The 22907-nt window shown below is 42.6% G+C and overlaps 3 protein-coding genes across 4 annotated transcripts; 1 reads left to right on the forward strand and 2 right to left on the reverse strand.

Moving 5' to 3' along the window:
- Window positions 1-677: 677 nt before the first annotated feature.
- On the reverse strand, window positions 678-3490 carry cox5b2 (cytochrome c oxidase subunit 5B2). Its single transcript, XM_071379835.1, has 4 exons — window positions 3069-3490; window positions 2407-2477; window positions 999-1098; window positions 678-918 (listed from the first exon to the last, which is right to left on the reverse strand). The coding sequence occupies exons 1-4, from the start codon at window positions 3166-3168 to the stop codon at window positions 806-808; spliced, it is 384 nt and encodes a 127-aa protein (XP_071235936.1). The 5' UTR covers window positions 3169-3490; the 3' UTR covers window positions 678-805.
- A 243-nt stretch (window positions 3491-3733) lies between these two features.
- On the reverse strand, window positions 3734-9311 carry dnajc12 (DnaJ (Hsp40) homolog, subfamily C, member 12). Of its 2 annotated transcripts, none has more exons than XM_071379834.1 (5): window positions 9183-9311; window positions 8511-8589; window positions 6504-6643; window positions 4464-4605; window positions 3734-4223 (listed from the first exon to the last, which is right to left on the reverse strand). In XM_071379834.1, exons 1-5 carry the CDS (start codon window positions 9189-9191, stop codon window positions 4141-4143), a joined length of 453 nt encoding a protein of 150 aa, XP_071235935.1. In that variant the 5' UTR covers window positions 9192-9311; the 3' UTR covers window positions 3734-4140. The 2 variants fall into 2 exon arrangements, with proteins under 2 accessions (XP_071235935.1, XP_071235934.1); XM_071379833.1 differs by lacking the exon at window positions 9183-9311 and adding an exon at window positions 8834-8972.
- A 19-nt stretch (window positions 9312-9330) lies between these two features.
- On the forward strand, window positions 9331-22849 carry LOC139562266 (NAD-dependent protein deacetylase sirtuin-1-like). The gene is made up of 9 exons (XM_071379802.1): window positions 9331-10169; window positions 10657-10728; window positions 10876-11117; window positions 15493-15645; window positions 18806-18953; window positions 19540-19619; window positions 19800-19983; window positions 20121-20921; window positions 21077-22849. Exons 1-9 carry the CDS (start codon window positions 9800-9802, stop codon window positions 21373-21375), a joined length of 2349 nt encoding a protein of 782 aa, XP_071235903.1. The 5' UTR covers window positions 9331-9799; the 3' UTR covers window positions 21376-22849.
- Window positions 22850-22907: the final 58 nt, after the last annotated feature.

Here is a 22907-nt window from a genome sequence, read left to right on the forward strand (position 1 = left end):
TGTCAAGAAGCTGATTAAATTGCATGATCATTACACAGGTGCACCTTGTGCTGGGGACGATAAAAGGCCATTCTAAAATGTGCTGTTTTGTCACCGACACAATGCCAAATGTTTTGACGGAGCGTGCGATTGGTATGCTGACTGCAGGAATGTCCACCAGAGTATTGAATGTTCATTTCTCTACCATAAGCTGCCTCCAATGTTTTAGAAAATGTTGCAGTACGTCAAACCGGCCTCACAACTGCATACCACATGTAACCACACAAGCCCAGGACCTCCACATCTGGCTTCTTCACCAGCGGGATCGTTTGAGACCAGTATGTCTGTAATAAAGCCCTTTTGTGTGGGAATAACTCATTATGATTGGCTGGGCCTGGTTCCCCAGTGGGTTGGCCTGGCTCCCAAGCGGGTGGCCCCTGCCCAGTTGTGAAATCCATAGATTAGGACCTGATTTATTTATTTAAATTGACTGATTTCCTTATATGAACTGTAACTCAGTAAAATCATTGAAATTGTTGCATGTTGCGTTTTTATATTTTTTGTTCAGTATAGAATGCATATCAACGTTGCCCCCGTTCAACCTCCAAGTGCCCATATATCTGATGTTTTAACAATCATTTTCTAACAAGGCAAAATAAGCCCAAGAATATGAAGATTAAAATTGCCTGTTGAGACAATTCAAATTGACAGTATTTTAATGTTAAACTACATATTAATCAGCTGAAATGCACATATTGTTCAGGGTAGAGGGTGAGTTAATGAGGCAGGTTATCCTGGTCCAGTAGCAAGGAGCTTGGTGACTGTTTCAGTGGGGCAGCTCATGATGGACAAACTGGTAGTGGGACCCACATTCGGGACAGCGCTGGGGCTTCCCCTCGTGGAGCCAGAACCACACAATGGCAGTGTTGTCCTCTTCACCTATGGTACATAATCACAAGTGTTGGCACATTTTTATATTCTTCTGAGAAAATTGTAAAGCATGAAAGTATGGTACTTACACAGACAGCCTACCAGCCGTTTGTCACTAATGCCTGGGACAATGTGAGGGTCTTCTTTGGTTCCAGCATACTCCTTGGGTTTCAGAATGCTCCAAGGATCCTGCATTTTTTCCCCATAAAAAGTACAAGTATGAACACAAATCAATCTTATTTGAATTGAATCAGACATCACAATAGGTTGAAACAAATATACAGTGCAATCGGAAAGTATTCCGACCCCATGACTTTTTCCACATTTTATGTTACAGCCTTATTGTAATTCATTGATTTTGAAAAAATCCTCAATCTACACACAATACCCCCATAATGACAAAGCGAAAACAGGTTTCAGACATTTTTGCTAATTTATTAAAAACATGAAACATAACAATCCATTGATCATCCTTGATGTTTCTACAAGTTGACTTGAGTCCACCTGTGGTAAATTCAATTGATTGGACATGATTTGGAAAGGCACACACCTGTCTATTTAAGGTCCCACAGTTGACAGTGCATGTCAGAGCAAAAACCAAGCCACGAGGTCAAAGGAATTATCCGTAGTGCTCCGAGACAGGATTCTGTTGAGGCACAGATCTGGGGAAGGGTACCAAAAAATGTCTGCAGCATGGAAGACGTTTGGAACCATGAAGAGTCTTCCTAGAGCTGGCCGCCCAGCCAAACTGAGCAATCGGGTGAGAAGGGCCTTGGTCAGGGAGGTGACCAAGAACCCGATGGTCACTGACAGAGCTCCAGAGTTCCTCTGGAGATGGGAGAACCTTCCAGAAGAACAACCATCGACGCAGCACTCCACCAATCAGGCCTTTATGGTAGTTTCCAGACGGAAGCCACTCCTCAGTAAAAGGCACGACAGCCCACTTCGAGTTTGCCAAAAGGCACCTAAAGGACTCTGACCATGAGAAACCAGATTCTCTGGTCTGATGAAACCAAGATTGAACTCTTTGGCTTGAATGTCAAGCGTCACCTCTGAAGGAAACCTGGCACCATCCCTATGGTGAAGCATGGTGGTGGCAGCATCATGTTGTAGGGATGTTTTTCCGCGGCAGGGACTGGGAGACTAGTCAGGATTGAGGCAAAGATGAACGGAGCAAAGTACAGAGAGATCCTTGATGAAAACCTGCTCCAGAGCGCTCATGACCTCAGACTGGGGCGAAGGTTCACCTTCCAACAGGACAACGACCCTAAGCACACAGCCAAGACAATGCAGGAGTGGCTTCGGGACAAGTATGAATGTCCTTGGGTGGCCAAGCGAGAGCCAGGACTTGAACCCGATCAAACATCTCTGGATGTTTGTGTAGATTGATGAGGGGGGTGTAATCCACTTTAGAATAAGGCTGTAACATAACAAAATATGAAATAGTCATGGGGTCTGAATCCTTTCCAAATGCACTGTATGCTATCTAGATATGACCTTTCCTTTCTTCAGTGCCTGCATGGCACGTCGCTCGAGTCCAGTGGCCTGTTCCTCATCAGTTGGAATCCCTGGAAGGAGACTGTTTGTGAGACACCTGTGACTTTATATGCTACTTGACATTCAAATTAAGGGCATAATGTTTATCAGAACAAGAAAATCATGTTACCTCTTAACAGAGTGCACGCAATAGTTATGAGTCAAACTGCACGTCCACAAGCACACACAACTCATGTCCTCCATGTTAAGATATACCTGGCACCAAATCAACGAATGTCTGCCAAAGAAGGTGGGTCTATCAAGGGGCCTTCCAGTGGTTAAAATCCAAATGACCTTCAGTTATTAACAAATGTAGTAGGTTTCGCGTTTCTAAATACAGTAGCATCATTTTACAATTAATAACACTGTCAAATTGGTAGTTATTTTATGAATGCGTCATGCACGTGTATTCCGTGATTTGGTATTCTATTTTTACAAATGTGGTGCCTAGGCGAAGTGTTGCCTTGTAGGATATACTTGCAGAGCACAGTCATTATATTGTTTATTCTATAATGTCAAATAATTCAAAACAGATTAGTTATTAGATTTGATGGACATTCTGACGGACCACAACCGATTAAATGTATTTTACACACACAAATTAAATTTACGCACACACGTACCTTTTAATGTGCCCATAGCGCGTGGCAGTGATCTTGCCACAACATTGTTTCTTGCCAATTGCAAGGTTGTACAGGTACGGAGTAAAAGCCTGCCTGCCATAATGAACTAACTCACTTTCGCTTAAACTACCGCGTGTGATCTGAACAATCTGCTGGACTGAAATGACCCCATTTATTTCCAACCTTGACTTGATTGACGGAGTCAACGGTCCACTCACAAAGTAACGGTCTTATGAATTGGCCAATTAAAAAAGGATAAGCAACGCAAGCGAACAGGGGCACACTTTTTAGATTTTTATGTGTGTATTTAATTTTTATATATATCGTTTAATAGTAGACAATGTTCAACAGATAACGCCCTGGCATGAACACACAAAAAAACGTGCTTCGCGCGTCAAGGTCACCGTATGACCATTAATCTGAACCTATGCTCAAAACATTTTAGTAAATGACTAATATATTTAAGAGTAGTTCAAATGTTTCATGGCCTTGTAATGAGTCTACACCAAAGCAGTGACAGTTGTATGATTGCTGGTTGCTAATGGTTTTAGCTTTAAGTTGTTCATGCTTGAAATTCACATTTTCCATGCAATACTTTATCATTCGTTTTGTTGTCCACATATTTGTGAAGTAATAATATGATAATAAATGAAGCCAAACTAAAATCAGCATATTGAATACATAACATTTATTAGATGTGAAAATACCATCCAGGGCATTTACATCATTAAAAAAGGCAACAATGCACAAGGATACAACACTACAAAAATACTATACTTCACATAATGACATCTATTGAGTCATTTTGATAAACCGCTAAATAGGCCCATTCCAGGCTCCATGCCATAGACCGTATACAAATAATATATATGCCCCATACCCTAGAGCCTAGGCCATGGCAAAACTGGGGTATTTTCATTATACATTTTCTACAGAGGGTCTAATAGGTTACACCTGACAGATTAAAGCCAATTAGTTTAGCAATTACATACAATTATTGTGAATATGGGAACCAACAAGTTCAACATTATTCACAAGGAAATTGACAACGCTGATCATTTTATCTTTCCATTTAGATTTCATAATTTCTGAATTTCCGCAGAAGACTGGATGGGGAGTCAGAAGCCCAGCGAAAATGGCGATGGCAGTAATCACCTGGATAATGGGGACATCAAAAATATGATTAAAAAGAAAAGGAACACTTATTTAATAAGACATTTAAATCAATTAAGATTAGACCTCAAGAGCCTCAATATGAAGCATTATATTCCCATAAGTATATTACAAGAACCAATATTACATGTTGGATTTGAGTTCTTTCTAACTATAGGTTGGCAAAAGTACCCGTAAACATGAAAATCATTGAAAAATTATGAAACTAGGCTATGTGCTCACTTGAAGATGGCACTGCATCTGGTGAAGGCATCTCTGGTGACTCGTGGTCAGTACAGTCTCTGTCTTGGGAACTGTTCGGGAATGTTGCTTTAGAGCTCTCCAGCATGGGCTCCTTTTTGGTCCTCACAGCCCAATGCATTGACTGAGGACAGAGAGCAACGTACCCAAACATGAAAAAACACAATCAAATAAAGTATAAGGTGAACAATGTGCATTTAACATAATATAATATATGCATTCAACACAGGATGCATTTTTTGAATGGGCTTATCTCAGTTACAGTGGGGCAAAAAAGTATTTAGTCAGCCACCAATTGTGCAAGTTCTCCCACTTAAAAAGATGAGAGGCCTGTAATTTTCATCATAGGTACACTTCAACTATGACAGACAAAATGAGGGAAAAAAATCCAGAAAATCACATTGTAGGATTTTTAATGAATTTATTTGCAAATTATGGTGGAAAATAAGTATTTGGTCACCTATAAACAAGCAAGATTTCTGGCTCTCACAGACCTGTAACTTCTTCTTTAAGAGGCTCCTCTGTCCTCCACTCGTTACCTGTATTAATGGCACCTGTTTGAACTTGTTATCAGTATAAAAGACACCTGTCCACAACCTCAAACAGTCACACTCCAAACTCCACTATGGCCAAGACCAAAGAGCTGTCAAAGGACACCAGAAACAAAATTGTAGACCTGCACCAGGCTGGGAAGACTGAATCTGCAATAGGTAAGCAGCTTGGTTTGAAGAAATCAACTGTGGGAGCAATTATTAGGAAATGGAAGACATACAAGACCACTGATAATCTCCCTCGATCTGGATCTCACCCCGTGGGGTCAAAATGATCACAAGAACGGTGAGCAAAAATCCCAGACCTAGTGAATGACCTGCAGAGAGCTGGGACCAAAGTAACAAAGCCTACCATCAGTAACACACTACGCCGCCAGGGACTCCAATCCTGCAGTGCCAGACGTGTCCCAATGCTTAAGCCAGTACATGTCCAGGCCTGTCTGAAGTTTGCTAGAGAGCATTTGGATGATCCAGAAGAAGATTGGGAGAATGTCATATGGTCAGATGAAACCAAAATAGAACTTTTTGGTAACTCAACTCGTTGTGTTTGGAGGACAAAGAATGCTGAGTTGCATCCAAAGAACACCATACCTACTGTGAAGCATGGGGGTGGAAACATCATGCTTTGGGGCTGTTTTTCTGCAAAGGGACCAGGACGACTGATCCGTGTAAAGGACAGAATGAATGGGGCCATGTATCGTGAGATTTTGAGTGAAAACCTCCTTCCATCAGCAAGGGCATTGAAGATGAAACGTGGCTGGGTCTTTCAGCATGACAATGATCCCAAACACACCGCCCGGGCAACAAAGGAGTGGCTTCGTAAGAAGCATTTCAAGGTCCTGGAGTGGCCTAGCCAGTCTCCAGATCTCAACCCCATAGAAAATCTTTGGAGGGAGTTGAAAGTCCGTGTTGCCCAGCAACAGCCCCAAAACATCACTGCTCTAGAGGAGATCTGCATGGAGGAATGGGCCAAAATACCAGCAACAGTGTGTGAAAACCTTGTGAAGACTTACAGAAAACGTTTGACCTCTGTCATTGCCAACAAAGGGTATATAACAAAGTATTGAGATAAACTTTTGTTATTGACCAAATACTTATTTTCCACCATAATTTGCAAATAAATTCATAAAAAATCCTACAATGTGATTTTCTGGAATTTTTTTCTCATTTTGTCTGTCATAGTTGAAGTGTACCTATGATGAAAATTACAGGCCTCTCTCATCTTTTTAAGTGGGAGAACTTGCACAATTGGTGGCTGACTAAATACTTTTTTGCCCCACTGTACATAATAGGTCACATGATTACATTTAGGCAGTGTAAAGTTTGACAACTCTTTGTATTGCTGCGATTCTGGCTCAATATTATGACATGTATTAACAAGCAGACCAGTTCCCCATTATTTGATAAATGAAAGTGTATACAATGTATGTTTTCAGTTTGATCATAATTATAATTCTCATAATATACATACAGTTTTCACAGAGTCGCCAAGGGCTAGCCAGCCATGGAATGGTATGGTAATTCCACTTCTTTTCCATACATCATAGTTTCTTCTGCTCTTTTCATTGCACAAAACCTCCTTGGCTTCCTGCAACTTCTGAAACTCTTCCACTGCAACAAAATGTGGACTTCATGATGAGCATGGATAGGATTATTGCGACAACATTTTTATTATACAGTGCCTTCAGAAAGTATTCACACCCCTTACATTTTTCCACATTGTGTTGTGTTACAGCCTGCATTTAAAATTGATTTAATTTAGATTTTTGGTCATTGGCCTACAAACAATAACCCATAATGTCAAAGTGGAATTATGTTTTTCGAAATGTTTACAAATTAATCAAAAATGAAAAGCTGAAATGTCTCGAGTCAGTAAGTATTCAACTCCTTTGTTACGGCAAGACTAAATACATTCAGGAGTAAAAATGTGCTTAAAAAGTCACATAATAAGTTGCATGGACTCACTCTGTGTGCAAAAATTGTGTTTAACATGATTTTTGAATGACTACCTCATCTTGAAGATGGCACTGCATCTGGTGAAGGCATCTCTGGTGACTCGTGGTCAGCACAGTCTCTGTCTTGGGAACTACCGTACCTCATTTTCCCCCCCTATTGTGTTATTGACTGTATGTTTGTTTATTCCATGTGTAACTCTGTGTTGTTGTTTGTGTCGCACTGCTTTGCTTTATCTTGGCCAGGTCACAGTTGTAAATGAGAACTTGTTCTCAACTAGCCTACCTGGTTAAATAAAGGTGAAATATATATATTTTTTTTTTTAAATCTCTGTACCCCACACATACACATCTGTAAGGTCCTTCAGTCGAGCAGTGAATTTAAAACACAGATTCAACCACAAAGTCCATGAAGGATTTCCAATGCCTCGCTAAGAAGGGCACCTGTTGGTAGATGGGTAAAAATAAAAAGCATACATTGAATATCCCTTTGACCATGGTGAAGTTATTAATTACACCTTGGATGGTGTATCAATACACCCAGTCACTACAAAGATAGAGGCGTCCTTCCTAACTCAGTTGCCAGAGAGGAAGGAAGCCGCTCAGGGATTTCCAATGGTGACTCTAAAACATTTTATTGGCTGTGATAGGAGAAAACTGAGGATGGATCAACAACATTGTAGTTAATCCAAAATGACAGAATGAAAAGAAGGAAGCCTGTACAAAATATTCTAAAACATGCATCCTGTTTGCAACAAGGCACTAAAGTAATACTGCAAAAAATGTGGTAAAGCAATTAACTTTGGGGGAGGGGGGAAGCATAGTGGTGGCTGCATCATGTTATGGGTATGCTTGTAATCGTTAAGGACTGGGGAGTTTTTCCAGGATAAAATAGAAACTGAATGGAGCTAAACACAGGCAAAATCCTAAAGGAAAACATGGTTCAGTCTGCTTTCCACCAGACACTGGGAAATGAATTCACCTTTCAGCAGGACATAACCTTAAACACAAGGCCAAATCTACACTGGAGCTGCTTACCAAGAAGACAGTGAATGTTCCCGAGAGGCCGAGTTAGTTTTGACTTAAATTTACTTGAAAATCTATGGCTAGACCTGAAAATGTTTGTCTAGCAATTATCAACAACCAATTTGACAGAGCTTGAAGATTTTAGAAAATAATAAAACGGGCAAATATTGCACAATCCAGGTGTGGAAAGCTCTTCGAGACTTACCCAGAAAGACTCACGGCTGTAATCGCTGCCAAAGGTGCTGACTCAGGGGTTGTGAATACTTATGTAAATTGGATATTTCTGTATTTTATTTTCAATAAATTTGCAAAAATGTCTAAAAACGTTTTCACAATGGGGTATTGTGTGTAGATGGGTGATAAAAAACAACACATTTAATCAATTTGGAAATGTGGAATAAGTCAAGGGGTATGAATACTTTCTGAAGGGACTGTACATGACAATCATCACCTGTCACGGTACACAAGAGGGACACAATCACACAGAATTCATCCATTACCTGCTCTTGGATTATCAGGGTGCTTGTCTGGATGACATGCCAAGGCCCTTACTCTGTATTCATTGGCAATCTGTTCTGTCTAAAAACAAAGATACATCATTAAAGTTTCACCCATATACATTATGTTACATTTGCCATGGCCTTAAAAGCTGGTTGAACTGACAATCAAAATCTTATAGCAGTCACTTGACAAAAGGTGTATGAAATTATACCAAGCTACGCCACTTTCACTGCACAGTATGATATCCATATCGCAACAAGTCGGTAACATATATTTAGCCTAGCTAGCTAACGTTATTGCTAGTGGGAAAACAAACTCTTACCGAAGATAACTCATCGCATCCGAGTAACCCGTAATAATCGTCCAAGTCCTCTGGTTTGCAATTTAAAATATCATCCATTCTGATTTATATTAGCTATATAAGCTTAGAAAATAACTGATTTAGCTAGCCTGACTGCTCTGAAGGCTGCGGTGTTGCGCGTTCCAGGTCGACTTTATTTTAACGGCGCCGCACAGCTAGAAGTCTAAAGAACCAGAGAAGAACGACGATATGTCACTGAATATTGCAATATTATCCAGCTAACGCAAATAGCTTTAGTTGTTTTAAAATGCGCAATTTGCTCAATTAATATCAATCAATGACAATTTCACAGCTAAACATAAATACGCACACGATACATTTTGTTGTGGTTGACGTCATCGACGTGCTGAAGTGTCGCTCCCGCCGCAACCAAAGATACTTTAAGTACAGTATAAAGATAGGCAAAAATTGCTTCTCCCCGATCACACGTGCCTGTAGGTGTCACATGGCCACGTTGGGTAGCTACGCGGCGTAATTGGGTCTAACGGTCTCTTGCGCCGAACTGCGCATGTACAGGCCGTCAACTCAAACCGCACTCCTTCGATATAAAGTTATTTTTAACGAAAATGAAAACGTGTCAGTTTGTGACTTTCACGACGTTGGAGTAATAACATGTTCAACTACTTGGTCACAAGCATTTCGCTACACCCGCAATAGCATTTGCTAAACACGTGTATGTGACCAATAAAATTGACTCTAGGTTGTGCCTTTAGATTTCGAGAAAATTAACAAATAAGGAAACATTTTTCACTTCTGTCATTGACTTCCCAAACCCAAACCACTGCCTGGTCTGTTGGTTCTGTTTCTCAATAGTTCCCGGAACTCTAGCAATGTTGCGCCTCTGGGTTTAGAAACTCTGTGCCACAACTACTGGTGGAGAGCGAATCACATTCGCCATTTAAATAACCAGCTGTCGACCGCGGAAGAATGTTTTACCACAGTACACAGCGGCTTTATCAGCTGAAGATGGCGGACGGGGAGAATATCCTTGTTGGAGCCAGTTCCAGCACTTCAAATAACGAAGAACCAGATTCAAAAAGGGCCAAAATGAGCATGGCCATAGAATGTGGACTCAAAATTGTTCAGACTAAGCAAGTTACGTATGGGCCAGAGGCTGGTGAGAGTTTGGCGGCGGCGATTTCTGCGCAGCCAGAGGAGAAGGAGTTTGAGCCGGTGATGTCGGTAGGACAGGCCTCAGCAGCAGCACCAGGCGGAGACAATGGGCTGCTGGTCTTCGAGCCTCAGGAAAGTGTAGTGAATTTAGACAAGGCGTCTGGACCCACGGCGGAGCCTGCAGGTAGGATAATTTAGCTAGCTAGTATGCCAAGTTTTTTGGCGCACTCGACCGTTGCATGTCTGGTTAACGTTAGATTGCTCCACCTAGTTGGATACCAATTGGGCTAGCTTTGTAACTAAGTTACTACTAGGTAGCTCAGCAGCACGTCAGCCTGAAGTTTGAAACGAGCAAACTTTGCGTGCATTACGCAAGATATGCGACTTTATTAGCAAATGCTTTTACCCACCCGGCCATAAAAATCTACCTTTAGCGGGAGAGCTAGCTAACTATCAACATTGGCTATTTGGCTAGTCATTTTATGCAATTTTAGTTTTTATTGCACATTTTAAGGAATGCAAAAATAGAGTCCATAATTAGTTGTTTGCGGAATAGATACTGTTCATTAAATGAATTAACAAAACGATCACTGCCCACTATCGTGTCCTCTTCCTGAGTGTCTTGACCCTGATAATGAGGAGCTTAAACCCAAAAGCATTTGCCTCCCCAGACGGTGTCAATGAGGATGATGACAGATCCTCACATGCAAGTTCCAGTGACTGGACCCCTCAACCACAGATAGGTACAAGATGACAAATAAATCATATTTTTAATACACCTGTTTTAGTACACAAAAATGCATGCAACCCAGGTAATGTTCAAGATACAATAACATGTTTTAAGCTATTTAAATGTATTGATGTTGGTGTTTTTTTACTCCGAAAATTAGGTTCCTACAGTTTTATCCAGCAACACATTATGAGAGAGACCGATCCAAGAACAATATTGAAAGACTTGCTTCCTCCAGAGACTGTGCTTCCACCAGACTTGGATGACATGACGCTGTGGCAGATCATCATCAACATTTCGGAGCCTCCTAAAAGAAAGAAGCGCAAAGACATAAACACCCTGGAGGACGTGGTTCGGATACTCCATGAAAGCAAAAAGATCCTTGTGCTTACTGGTGCTGGAGTATGTATTGCAGGGAACACATTAAGTAGGGTGTCCAACCACTCTGCCCAGAGTGGGTGAAAACAGGCTTTGGTGATGACATTTCACTTCCTTATGTTATAAAATACATTTTACCAAGACCTACGATTATTCATATTCTGAATCGTCAGTGGGGTCTTTCTCAAACATATCATTATATCCAGAAGTTAGATTTCGTAACCTAATACATCCGATAAGTACCGAGCTCTGACATAGCGATGCAGGTTTCTCGTGAAAACTTTTTGAAGATTTTACATTTTGTGGTCGTCGTCTTCAAAGTTGTTTCTGCGGGTCGCAAATTTGCATGACACGAGCTGAATTAAATGTAAAAGGCTTTGAAAGTGAAAAGCTTGCTATATGCTCTGTTGCCATTTCATGTGAGAAATCTTTGGGAAAACCGATGTCTAATTAATGGAAAATGTATAGTCAAATATGAAAATACTACATGTCATGTCTCAATCGATATCCATCTTACCTCTGTTTTATGTCCTACGGATTCGAGAAGAATGGTGACAAGTTCAATGGGGAAAGTGAGCCTGTCAGGTAGCCAGTAGCCTTAATTTTTGCACAGAATCCAGCTCGCTGGCGCAATGACATTTTCCAGAATATATATATCAAATCAAATTTTATTAGTCACATACACATGGTTAGCAGATGGTAATGCGAGTGTAGCGAAATGCTTGTGCTTCTAGTTCCGACAATGCAGTAATAACCAACAAGTAATCTAACCTAACAATTCCACAACTACTACCTTACACACACACACAAGTGTAAAGGGATAAAGAATATGTACATAAAGATATATGAATGAGTGGTGGTACAGAACGGCATGGCAGATGCAGTAGATGGTATAGAGTACGGTATATACATATGAGATGAGTACTGTAGGGTATGTAAACATAAAGTGGCATAGTTTAAAGTGGCTAGTGGTACATGTATTACATAAAGATGGCAAGATGCAGTAGATGATATAGAGTACAGTATATACATATGAGATGGGTAATGTAGGGTATGTAAACATTATATTAAGTGGCATTGTTTAAAGTGGCTAGTGGTACATTTTTACATTATTTCCATCAATTCCCATTTTTAAAGTGGCTGGAGTTGAGTCAGTATGTTGGCAGCGGCCGCTAAATGTTAGTGGTGGCTGTTTAACAGTCTGATGGCCTTGAGATAGAAGCTGTTTTTCAGTCTCTCGGTCCCTGCTTTGATGCACCTGTACTGACCTCGCCTTCTGGATGATAGCGGGGTGAACAGGCAGTGGCTTGGGTGGTTGTTGTCCTTGATGATCTTTATGGCCTTCCTGTGACATCGGGTGGTGTAGGTGTCCTGGAGGGCAGGTAGTTTGCCCCTGGTGATGCGTTCTGCAGACCTCACTACCCTCTGGAGAGCCTTACGGTTGTGGGCGGAGCAGTTGCCGTACCAGGCGGTGATACAGCCCGACAGGATGCTCTCGATTGTGCATCTGTAGAAGTTTGTGAGTGCTTTATGTGACAAGCCGAATTTCTTCAGCCTCCTGAGGTTGAAGAGGCGCTGCTGCGCCTTCTTCACAACGCTGTCTGTGTGGGTGGACCAATTCAGTTTGTCCGTGATGTGTACACCGAGGAACTTAAAACTTTCCACCTTCTCCACTACTGACCCGTCGATGTGGATAGGGGGGTGCTCCCTCTGCTGTTTCCTGAAGTCCACAATCATCTCCTTTGTTTTGTTGACGTTGAGTGTGAGGTTATTTTCCTGACACCACACTCCGAGGGCCCTCACCTCCTCCCTGTAGGCCGTCTCGTCGTTGTTGGTAATCAAGCCTACCACTGTAGTGTCATCCGCAAACTTGATGATTGAGTTGGAGGCGTGCATGGCCACGCAGTCGTGGGTGAACAGGGAGTACAGGAGAGGGCTCAGAACGCACCCTTGTGGGGCCCCAGTGTTGAGGATCAGTGGGGTGGAGATGTTGTTACCTACCCTCACCACCTGGGGGCGGCCCGTCAGGAAGTCCAGGACCCAGTTGCACAGGGCGGGGTCGAGACCCAGGGTCTCGAGCTTGATGACGAGTTTGGAGGGTACTATGGTGTTAAATGCTGAGCTGTAATCGATGAACAGCATTCTCACATGGGTATTCCTCTTGTCCAGATGGGTTAGGGCAGTGTGCAGTGTGGTTGCGATTGCGTCGTCTGTGGACCTATTGGGTCGGTAAGCAAATTGGAGTGGGTCTAGGGTGTCCGGTAGGGTGGAGGTGATATGGTCCTTGACTAGTCTCTCAAAGCACTTCATGATGACGGAAGTGAGTGCTACGGGGCGGTAGTCGTTTAGCTCAGTTACCTTAGCTTTCTTGGGAACAGGAACAATGGTGGCCCTCTTGAAGCATGTGGGAACAGCAGACTGGGATTAGGATTGATTGAATATGTCCGTAAACACACCAGCCAGCTGGTCTGCGCATGCTCTGAGGACGCGGCTGGGAATGCCGTCTGGGCCTGCAGCCTTGCGAGGGTTAACACGTTTAAATGTTTTACTCACCTCGGCTGCAGTGAAGGAGAGCCCGCAGGTTTTGGTAGGGGGCCGTGTCAGTGGCACTGTATTGTCCTCAAAGCGGGCAAAAAAGTTGTTTAGCCTGTCTGGGAGCAAGACATCCTGGTCCGCGACTGGGCTGGTTTTCTTTTTGTAATCCGTGATTGACTGTAGACCCTGCCACATACCTCTTGTGTCTGAGCTGTTGAATTGCGACTCGATTTTGTCTCTGTACTGGGACTTAGCCTGTTTGATTGCCTTGCGGAGAGAATAGCTACACTGTTTGTATTCGGTCATGCTTCCGGTCACCTTGCCCTGGTTAAAAGCAGTGGTTCGCGCTTTCAGTTTCACGCGAATGCTGCCGTCAATCCACGGTTTCTGGTTTGGGAATGTTTTAATCGTTGCTGTGGGTACGACATCGTCAATGCACTTCCTAATGAACTCGCTCACCGAATCAGCATATTCGTCAATATTGTTGTTGGACGCGATGCGGAACATATTCCAATCCGCGTGATCGAAGCAGTCTTGAAGCGTGGATTCAGATTGGTCGGACCAGCGTTGAACAGACCTGAGCGCGGGAGCTTGTTGTTTGAGTTTCTGTTTGTAGGCTGGAATCAACAAAATGGAGTCGTGGTCAGCTTTTCCGAAAGGGGGGCGGGGGAGGGCCTTATATGCGTCGCGGAAATTAGTATAACAATGATCTAGGGTTTTCCCAGCCCTGGTAGCACAATCGATATGCTGATAGAATTTAGGGAGTTTTGTTTTTAGATTAGCCTTGTTAAAATCCCCAGCTACGATGAATGCAGCCTCAGGGTGTGTGGTTTCCAGTTTACAAAGAGTCAGATAAAGTTCGTTCAGGGCCATCGATGTGTCTGCTTGGGGGGGAATATATACGGCTGTGATTATGATTGAAGAGAATTCCCTTGGTAGATAATGCGGTCGACATTTGATTGTGAGGAGTTCTAGATCAGGTGAACAGAATGACTTGAGTTCCTGTGTGTTGTTATGATGATCACACCACTTCTCGTTAATCATAAGGCATACCCCCCCGCCCCTCTTCTTACCGGAAAGATGTTTGTTTCTGTCGGCGCGATGCATGAAGAAACCAGCTGGCTGCACCGACTCCGTTAGCGTCCCTTGAGTTAGCCATGTTTCCGTGAAGCAGAGCACGTTGCAATCCCTGATGTCTCTCTGGAATGCTACCCGTGCTCGGATTTCATCAACCTTATTGTCAAGAGACTGGACATTGGCGAGTAGTATGCTAGGGAGTGGAGCGCGATGTGCCCGTCTCCGAAGCCTGACCACGAGACCGCCTCGTTTGCCCCTTTTTCGGCGTCGCACAGGGTCGCCGGCTGGGATCAGATCCATTGTATTGGGTGGAAGGCAAAACACTGGATCCGTTTCGGGAAAGTCATATTCCTGGTAGGAACGATGATGAGTTGACGTTAATCGTATATTCAGTAGTTCCTCCCGACTGTATGTAATGAAACCTAAGATTACCTGGGGTACCGATGTAAGAAATAACACATAAAAAAACAAAATGCTGCATATTTTCCAAGGAACGCGAAGCGAGGCGGCCATCTCTTTTCGGCGCCGGAAATATCTCAATATATATATATATTTTTTTTTTCTGGGCTCTGATTTAGTCACCCTAATTCTGGCCATCGTACAAGGGTAACATTTCCTTTTGAACGGGTTATGATAGAGACATGAGGTTTGGAAAAATGTACATATTTAAGCCATTTGTCAAAAAATATGTTTTTAATTGGACATCCTACATTATGTTTTGCTGTGTCTATTTGTATAGCTTTCACAGTTGCCGTATTAGGACTTATGGTTTGTTGTTTTTCCTCAGGTGTCTGTTTCTTGTGGAATACCAGACTTTCGATCCAGAGATGGCATTTATGCAAGGCTTGCAATAGATTTCCCAGATCTTCCAGACCCTCAAGCAATGTTTGATATAGAGTACTTCAGAAGAGACCCAAGACCCTTTTTCAAGTTTGCTAAGGTTTGTGGATTTAAAGTGTTGTATATAAACTCAGCAAAAAAAGAAACGTCCCTTTTTCAGGAACTTAATTCGTAAAAATCCAAATAACTTCATAGATCTTCATTGTAAAGGGTTTAAACACTGTTTCCCATGCTTGTTCAGTGAACCATAAACAATGAATGAACATGCACCTGTGGAAGGGTCGTTAAGACACGAACAACTTACAGACGGTAGGAAATTAAGGTCACAGTTATGAAGACTTAGGACACTAAAGAGGCCTTTCTACTGTTTCTGAAAAACACCAAAAGAAAGATGCCCAGGGTCCCTGCTCATCTGCATGAACGTGCCTTAGGCATGCTGCAAGGAGGCATGAGGACTGCAGCTGTGGCCAGGGCAAGAAATTGCAATGTCTGTACTGTGAGACGACTAAGACAGCGCTACAGGGAGACCGAATGGACAGCTGGTTGTCCTCGCAGTGGCAGACCACGTGTGACAACACCTGCACAGGATCGGTACATCCGAATATCACACCTGCGGGACAGGTACAGGATGGCAACAACAACTGCCCGAGTTATACCAGGATCGCACAATCCCTCCATCAGTGCTCAGACTGTCCGCAATAGGCTGAGAGAGGCTGGACTGAGGGCTTGTAGGCCTGTTGTAATGCAGGTCCTCACCAGACATCACCGGCAACAACTTTGCCTATGGGCACAAACCTACCGTCGCTGGACCAGACAGGACTGGTAAAAAGTCATCTTCACTGGCGAGTCGCAGTATTGTCTCACCAGGGGTGATGGTCGGATTCGCGTTTATCATCAAAGGAATGAGCGTTCCACCGAGGCCTGTACTCTGGAGCGGGATCGATTTTGAGGTGGAGGGTCCCGTCATGGTCTGGGGCAGTGTGTCACAGCATCGTCGGATTGAGCTTGTTGTCATTGCAGGCGATCTCAACGCTGTGCGTTACAGGGAAGACATCCTCCTCCCTCACGTGGTACCCTTCCTGCAGGCTCATCCTGACATGACCCTCCAGCATGACAATGCCACCAGCCATACTGCTCGTTCTGTGTGTGATTTCCTGCAAGACAGGAATGTCAGTGTTCTGCCATGGCCAGCGAAGAGCCCGGATCTCAATCCCATTGAGCACGTCTGGGACCTGTTGGATCGAAGGGTGAGGACTAGGGCCACTCCCCCCAGAAATGCCCGGGAACTTGCAGGTGCCTTGGTGGAAGAGTGGGGTGACATCTCACAGCAAGAACGGGCAAATCTGGTGCAGTCCATGAGGAGGAGATGCACTGCAGTACTTAATGCAGCTGGTGGCCACACCAGATACTGACTTATTTTTTATTTTGCCCCACACACACACTATTCAATTTCTGTTAGTCACATGTCTGTGGAACTTGTTCAGTTTGTCTGTTGTTGAATCTTATGTTCATACAAATATTTACACATGTTAAGTTTGATGAAAGTAAACGCAGTTGACAGTGAGAGGATGTTTCTTTTTTTTTGCTGAGTTATTTTATATATATATTCATACAATTGAAGTTTACATACACTTAGGTTGGAGTCATTAACTCGTTTTTCAACCACTCCACAAATTTCTTGTTTACAAACTATAGTTTTGGGAAAGTCGGTTAGTTCATCTAAGTCATTTTTACAACAATTGTTTACAGACAGATTATTTCATTTATAAGTCACTATCACAATTCCAGTGTGTCAGAAGTTTACATACACTAAGTTGACTGTGCCTTTTAACTGCTTGGAAAATTGCAGAAAATGATGTCATGGCTTTAAAAACTTCTGATATGTCAAATAGCCTTTGAGTAAATTGGAGGTGTACCTGTGAATGTATTTCAAGGCCGACCTTCAAACTCACTGCCTCTTTGCTTGACATCATGGGAAAATCAAAAGAAATCAGCCAAGACCTCAGAAAAAAAATTGTAGAGCTCCACAAGTCTGGTTCATCCTTGGGAGCAATTTCCAAACGCCTGAAGGTACCTCGTTCTTCTGTACAAACAGTAGTACGCAAGTATAAACACCATGGGACCTTGCAGCCGTCATACCGCTCAGGAAGGAGACGCGTTCTGTCTCCTAGAGATTAATGTATTTCTGACCCACTGGGAATGTGATGAAATAAATAAAAGCTGAAATAAATCATTCTCTCTCCTATTATTCTGACATTTCACCTTCTTAAAATAAAGTAGTGTTCCTAACTCACCAAAGACAGGGAATTTTTACTAGGATTAAATGTCAGGAATTGTGAAAAACTGAGTTGAAATGTATTTGGCTAAGGTGTATGTAACGTTCCGACTTCAACTGTGCATATGTACAGTGGCAATTTATTAGGTACATCCATCTAGTACTAGGTCGGACCCCCCCCTTTGCCTCCAGAACAGTCTGATTTCTTCGGGGCATGGAAACATTGCTCAAATGGTATCAAGGGACCTAATGTGTGCCCAGGAAAACATTCCCCACATCTTTACACCACCAGCTTGTACCGTATACACCAAACAAATGGGGCCGTGGACTCGTGCTGCTTACACCAAATCCTGACTCTGTCATCAGCATTACAAAACAGGAACTGGGATGTTTTTCCACTCCTCAATTATCCAGTGTTGGTGATCGCGTGCCCACTGGAGCCGCTTTTTCTCGTTTTTAGCTGATAGGAGTGGAACCTGTTGTGGTCGTCTGGTGCAATAGCCCATCTGTGACAAGGACCGACGAGTTGTGCGTTCCGAGATGCCGTTCTGCACACCACTTGTACTGCACTGTTATTGCCCTGCTTGTAACCCGCCTGTTAGCTTCCACGATTCTTGCCATTCTCCTTCGACCTCGCTCATCGAGTTGTTTTCACCCACAGGACTGCCACTGACTGGATGTTTGTCGCACCATTCTTGGTAAATCCTAAACCCTAGTTGCCTGTCTTCCTGCTTTATATAGCTGGCTACGGCCACGTAACTCACTGGGTGATATAACTAATAAACTGGACCCTGAGTGTGTTCATTATGTGTATTTTTATGTGTGTATTTTTTTGTGTGTGTATTAGTACCAGTCAAAACCCTTGAATGAGTAGGTGTGTCCAAACTTCTGACTGGTACTGTATATTTGATTAAATGATTACTATCTATAAAGTATCACTTGTTTTGATATGTGAGATGGTTTTGATTGCTCTGCTCTCTTGTAGGAGATCTATCCTGGACAGTTCCAACCTTCGCCCTGTCACAAATTCATATCTATGCTGGGCAGGCATGGGAAGCTACTACGCAACTACACCCAAAACATTGACACTCTTGAACAAGTGGCTGGGGTTCAGAGGATCATCCAGTGTCATGGTACATACTGTAATATACACATTGATCAGAACATTAGGAACACCTTCCTGATATTGAGTCGCATCCCCCTTTTTTGCCATCAGAACAGGCTCAATTTGTCAGGGCATGGACTCTACAAGGTGTCGAAAGCGTTCCAAACGGGATGATGGCCCAGGTTGATGACAATGCTTCCAACAGTTGTAAAATTGGCTTGATGTTCTTGGGGTGGTGGACCAATCTTAATACACATGGGAAACTGTTGAGTGTGAAAAACCCAGCAGCGTTGCAGTTCTTGACACACTCAAACCGGTGCGCCTGGCACCTACTACCATACCCCGTTCAAAGGCACTTAAATATTTTGTCTTGCCCATTAACCCTCTTGAGTGGCACACACACAATCAGTTTCCATTTTCTCAAGGCTTAAAAGTCCTTCTTTAACCTGACTCCTCCCCTTCAGCTACAATGAAGGATCATAACTTTCACCTGTCAGTCTGTCATGGAATGGTGTTCCTAATGTTTTGTATACTCAATCTATGTCAAACATAATACTATTCCAAGTGTTTTATGGTTCTGGGTCTAATATTAACCACAAACTTCTGTATTTCAGGTTCTTTTGCAACAGCTTCCTGTCTCGTCTGTAAACACAAGGTTGACTGTGAGGCTGTAAGGGAAGACATTTTTAATCAGGTATTAGCAAGAATGGTTCCTATTAATATTCACCAGTGTCAAATCTGTGAATTTATGTATACTGTTGGACAGACTTGTGGCATTTTTAAGTTATCAGCCTAGCTTGTACAGTAGCATCCAGTCTGCTGAATTGTAATTCATTTCTTTTGTTTTCATATTGAATACAAATATCTGTTCTAGGTTGTCCCTCACTGTCCACGGTGTCCAGATATTCCACTGGCAATCATGAAGCCAGATATTGTCTTCTTCGGAGAGAATCTTCCAGAACTGTTCCACAGAGCAATGAAGCAGGATAAGGATGAAGTGGACCTCCTTATCGTCATTGGGTCCTCACTGAAAGTGCGACCTGTGGCTCTCATCCCAAGTATGTTGAAAATAAAATGTGGTTTCTTTAGATGCCCAAGATGAGCAATGCGATTACCCATGTTATCATGTTATTACCAGTATTAGTCTTGATCTCGAGCCATGCATGTGTAACAGGTGAACTCTCTTTCCATCCAGCCTCCATTCCTCATGAAGTGCCTCAAGTCCTGATTAATCGGGAGCAGCTGCCTCACCTCAACTTTGACGTGGAGCTACTTGGGGACTGTGATGTCATCGTTAACGAGCTCTGCCATCGGTTGGGCGGAGACTTTGAGCAACTGTGCTACAACTCTTTAAGACTCAGTGAGATCACAGAGAAACCCCCGCGGTCACAGACACCTGCAGAGCAGGCACCTTGTGAGGCCTTGTCCACTCACAGTAAGCCAACAGAAGAAGAACAGAAGACCCGTCACACAGACTCATCGGTCGGTGCCTCAGAGGAGATGGACACTCATACGGTCACAGACACTCCAGAAGGCGACAGAGTACCACCAGAACCTTGTCCGACGGCGCAGAATGACACAGACACATCTGAAGTCGATGGAGTACCATCGGTGCCCTGTCCAAAGGCAAAGATTGTCTCAGACACACTTGAAGTTGGAGTACCAACAGAACTCTGTCCAAAGACTCAGAATGTCACAGGCACCCTGGAAGTCAACAGAGTAGCGACAGAGCCCTGTCCGAAAGACACTCTTGAATTCGATGCAGTGCCATTAGAGCCTAGTCCAAAAGTGCAGATTGTCCCAGAGGCTCCAGAAGAGCCTTGTTCAGAGACTCAGTCCCCCAATGAGGAGGGAATGGAGAATTCAGATTCTCCATCAGCGGACACGCAAAGGGAAGAACCCTCTGGATTAAATGACCAACATGTCAACCTTGAAGTTCGCCGACGATGTTGGATGAGTCGAATCAGTCGAAGTCCTATCAGCAAGCGCCTTGAGAGTAAAATTTGAAGTGTTAATTTACCTCAGATTTTGTGCCAAATTTTGTGAAATTATTTTTCCACAACCTTTTAATGATTAATACGTCATGTTATGACGACAAAACGTGTTTCCATATTGTAAAATTCATCCTAAATTCAATGTCTTTTCTCCCAGCTTCTCAATACCTATTCCAAGCACCAAATCACTACATCTTCCACGGGGCAGAAGTGTACTCCAACTCGGAGGACGAGACATCCAGCTCCTGCGGGAGCAACAGTGAGGACTCCAGCCTGGAGGAGGAGGACGACGAGGAAGAAGACAGCGACGCTGAGGAGGACCAGAGCACACCAGCAGAGGAGGGCGAGGGCTGCCTCATTGACATAGTGACACACAAGCAAGCCTGCGAGGGCACTTCAAGTGTGAAGCAGATGGAGAGTACAGACAAAAATGTCCAGAACACCACAGACCTTTAGAAAAACAAAGCACTTGCAGTCTTTTTTTTGTGTGTTTGTTTTGTATATTTTTGTCCACCCACAGCACCTCTATTATACATTTTTCATAGTCTAGACTACGTTGACACTTTTGCATGCATGTGCTGAAAATTCATTCTTCATTCTCACTCTTCTGTCTGACCACATTAACAAGCTGCAGGTGTTTGTTTTTTTTACACGTTTTGTGTACTACAATTAAATGAACAGCAGCTCAGCTCAACCAATCCACTTCAGAAGGTTAATGGTGAAGAAAGGAACAGAACAAAAACCAGACCAAAGAACAATTCCCTCCCCATACACCCAACAGCTTTTCCATTAAATCTTAACCTTGTCTTTGACTTAACCACCACCTGAAGTGTAAAGAATATATTGAGCGGTGGCATTGTTATCCTTACGATATTTGGCAGCTACTTTTTACAGTCACGCTTTTATTATTTTTGTACTTTGTAACATGTAAGAGACATACTCAGCAAAGAGCGGGTGATGGTTTTCTAAATGAAATTGAAAACGTTATACGTTGTGCAAACATAAAGCCTTAACCGTGTTCAATGAGCTTTCACTGGAGCAAATGTCACTTTTTTCTTCTTTTTCGGCAGTTTGACGCATTTGTTCATGTTTCCTCGGTTGTATGAGCTATTTGGTCGATGTGACCGATTTGCTCCTATTCACTCTGTCCTGAGAAATGTCCAGCCCTAACACTGAGACCCTGCAGAGCTGTACAAGTGTTCTGGGATAAGTTTAATATTAGCCAAATTTAGTCTTTTATGCACCTCATTTGGATCAAATTCAAATATTTGTTTTGTTTTGAGATTGATCTTGGTAGTAAAAAAAGCTCAAAGGTTCATTCATACTAGGCCATTTCCTTGTTTTCATGAGAACACCACAGAAGTAGTCTAATTAATCACAAGGTGTGACAACACACTGTTGTGTAGAAAATTGATATAGATATGAGAGTTGCATGCTATTTGACATTTGATGGCCAAGTTTAGTTTGAGACGACCACGACAGGTAAGTGCATGCAGTTCAGATACTGCAGCAGCTGGTTTTACACAAATGGAGGGAAAACATTTACATGGATGAACTAAGATGATTACAATTACATTTAAGAGTTCTTATAATCAGTATGCTGATGTGTGAGAGTCAGCTTTTGTTATGCTCTGCAGTGTTTATTTTTTACAACATCAAAACATCTATTTTTCATGTTTTCTTTAAAAATGTATCTGCTATATTTATATTTGGTCTAATAACACCATACACCAACAAATAGGCCATAATATAGCACCTTGTCTAATTTGAGGTTACCCTTTATGTAAATATGACTGCCTGTATTTAATTGATATTGTATACTGTATTTACAGTATAGGCCTATGTTTTTAAAGTTCTTATGCCTGCAAAAGTCACACAGAAAGAGTTGTGTTTTTGTCTAAAATTACTAATAAAAATTCGGTCAAAATGGCATGTGTCTGAAATTATTATTGTCAAAATAATGTAATTCTAATCTTTGCCTGCGTTCA

Source organism: Salvelinus alpinus, chromosome 32 (genome assembly GCF_045679555.1).
Source record: "Salvelinus alpinus chromosome 32, SLU_Salpinus.1, whole genome shotgun sequence".
NCBI lineage: Eukaryota > Metazoa > Chordata > Actinopteri > Salmoniformes > Salmonidae > Salvelinus > Salvelinus alpinus.

Coding starts and splice junctions, on each gene's coding strand:
- dnajc12 (XM_071379833.1), bottom strand. CDS start 8,911: ATGGATGATATTTTAAATTGCAAACCAGAGGACTTGGACGATTATTAC. Junction 6,644..8,510: donor CCCTGATAATCCAAGAGCAG/GTAATGGATGAA, acceptor ATTTTGTTGCAG/TGGAAGAGTTTCAGAAGTTG. Junction 4,606..6,503: donor TTGGCGACTCTGTGAAAACT/GTATGTATATTA, acceptor CTCTGTCCTCAG/TCAATGCATTGGGCTGTGAG.
- cox5b2 (XM_071379835.1), bottom strand. CDS start 3,168: ATGGCAGGCAGGCTTTTACTCCGTACCTGTACAACCTTGCAATTGGCA. Junction 2,478..3,068: donor CGCTATGGGCACATTAAAAG/GTACGTGTGTGC, acceptor GTCTCCTTCCAG/GGATTCCAACTGATGAGGAA. Junction 919..998: donor ACGGCTGGTAGGCTGTCTGT/GTAAGTACCATA, acceptor TATGTACCATAG/GTGAAGAGGACAACACTGCC.
- LOC139562266 (XM_071379802.1), top strand. CDS start 9,800: ATGTTTTACCACAGTACACAGCGGCTTTATCAGCTGAAGATGGCGGAC. Junction 11,118..15,492: donor TTGTGCTTACTGGTGCTGGA/GTATGTATTGCA, acceptor GTTTTTCCTCAG/GTGTCTGTTTCTTGTGGAAT. Junction 19,984..20,120: donor ACCTGTGGCTCTCATCCCAA/GTATGTTGAAAA, acceptor CTTTCCATCCAG/CCTCCATTCCTCATGAAGTG.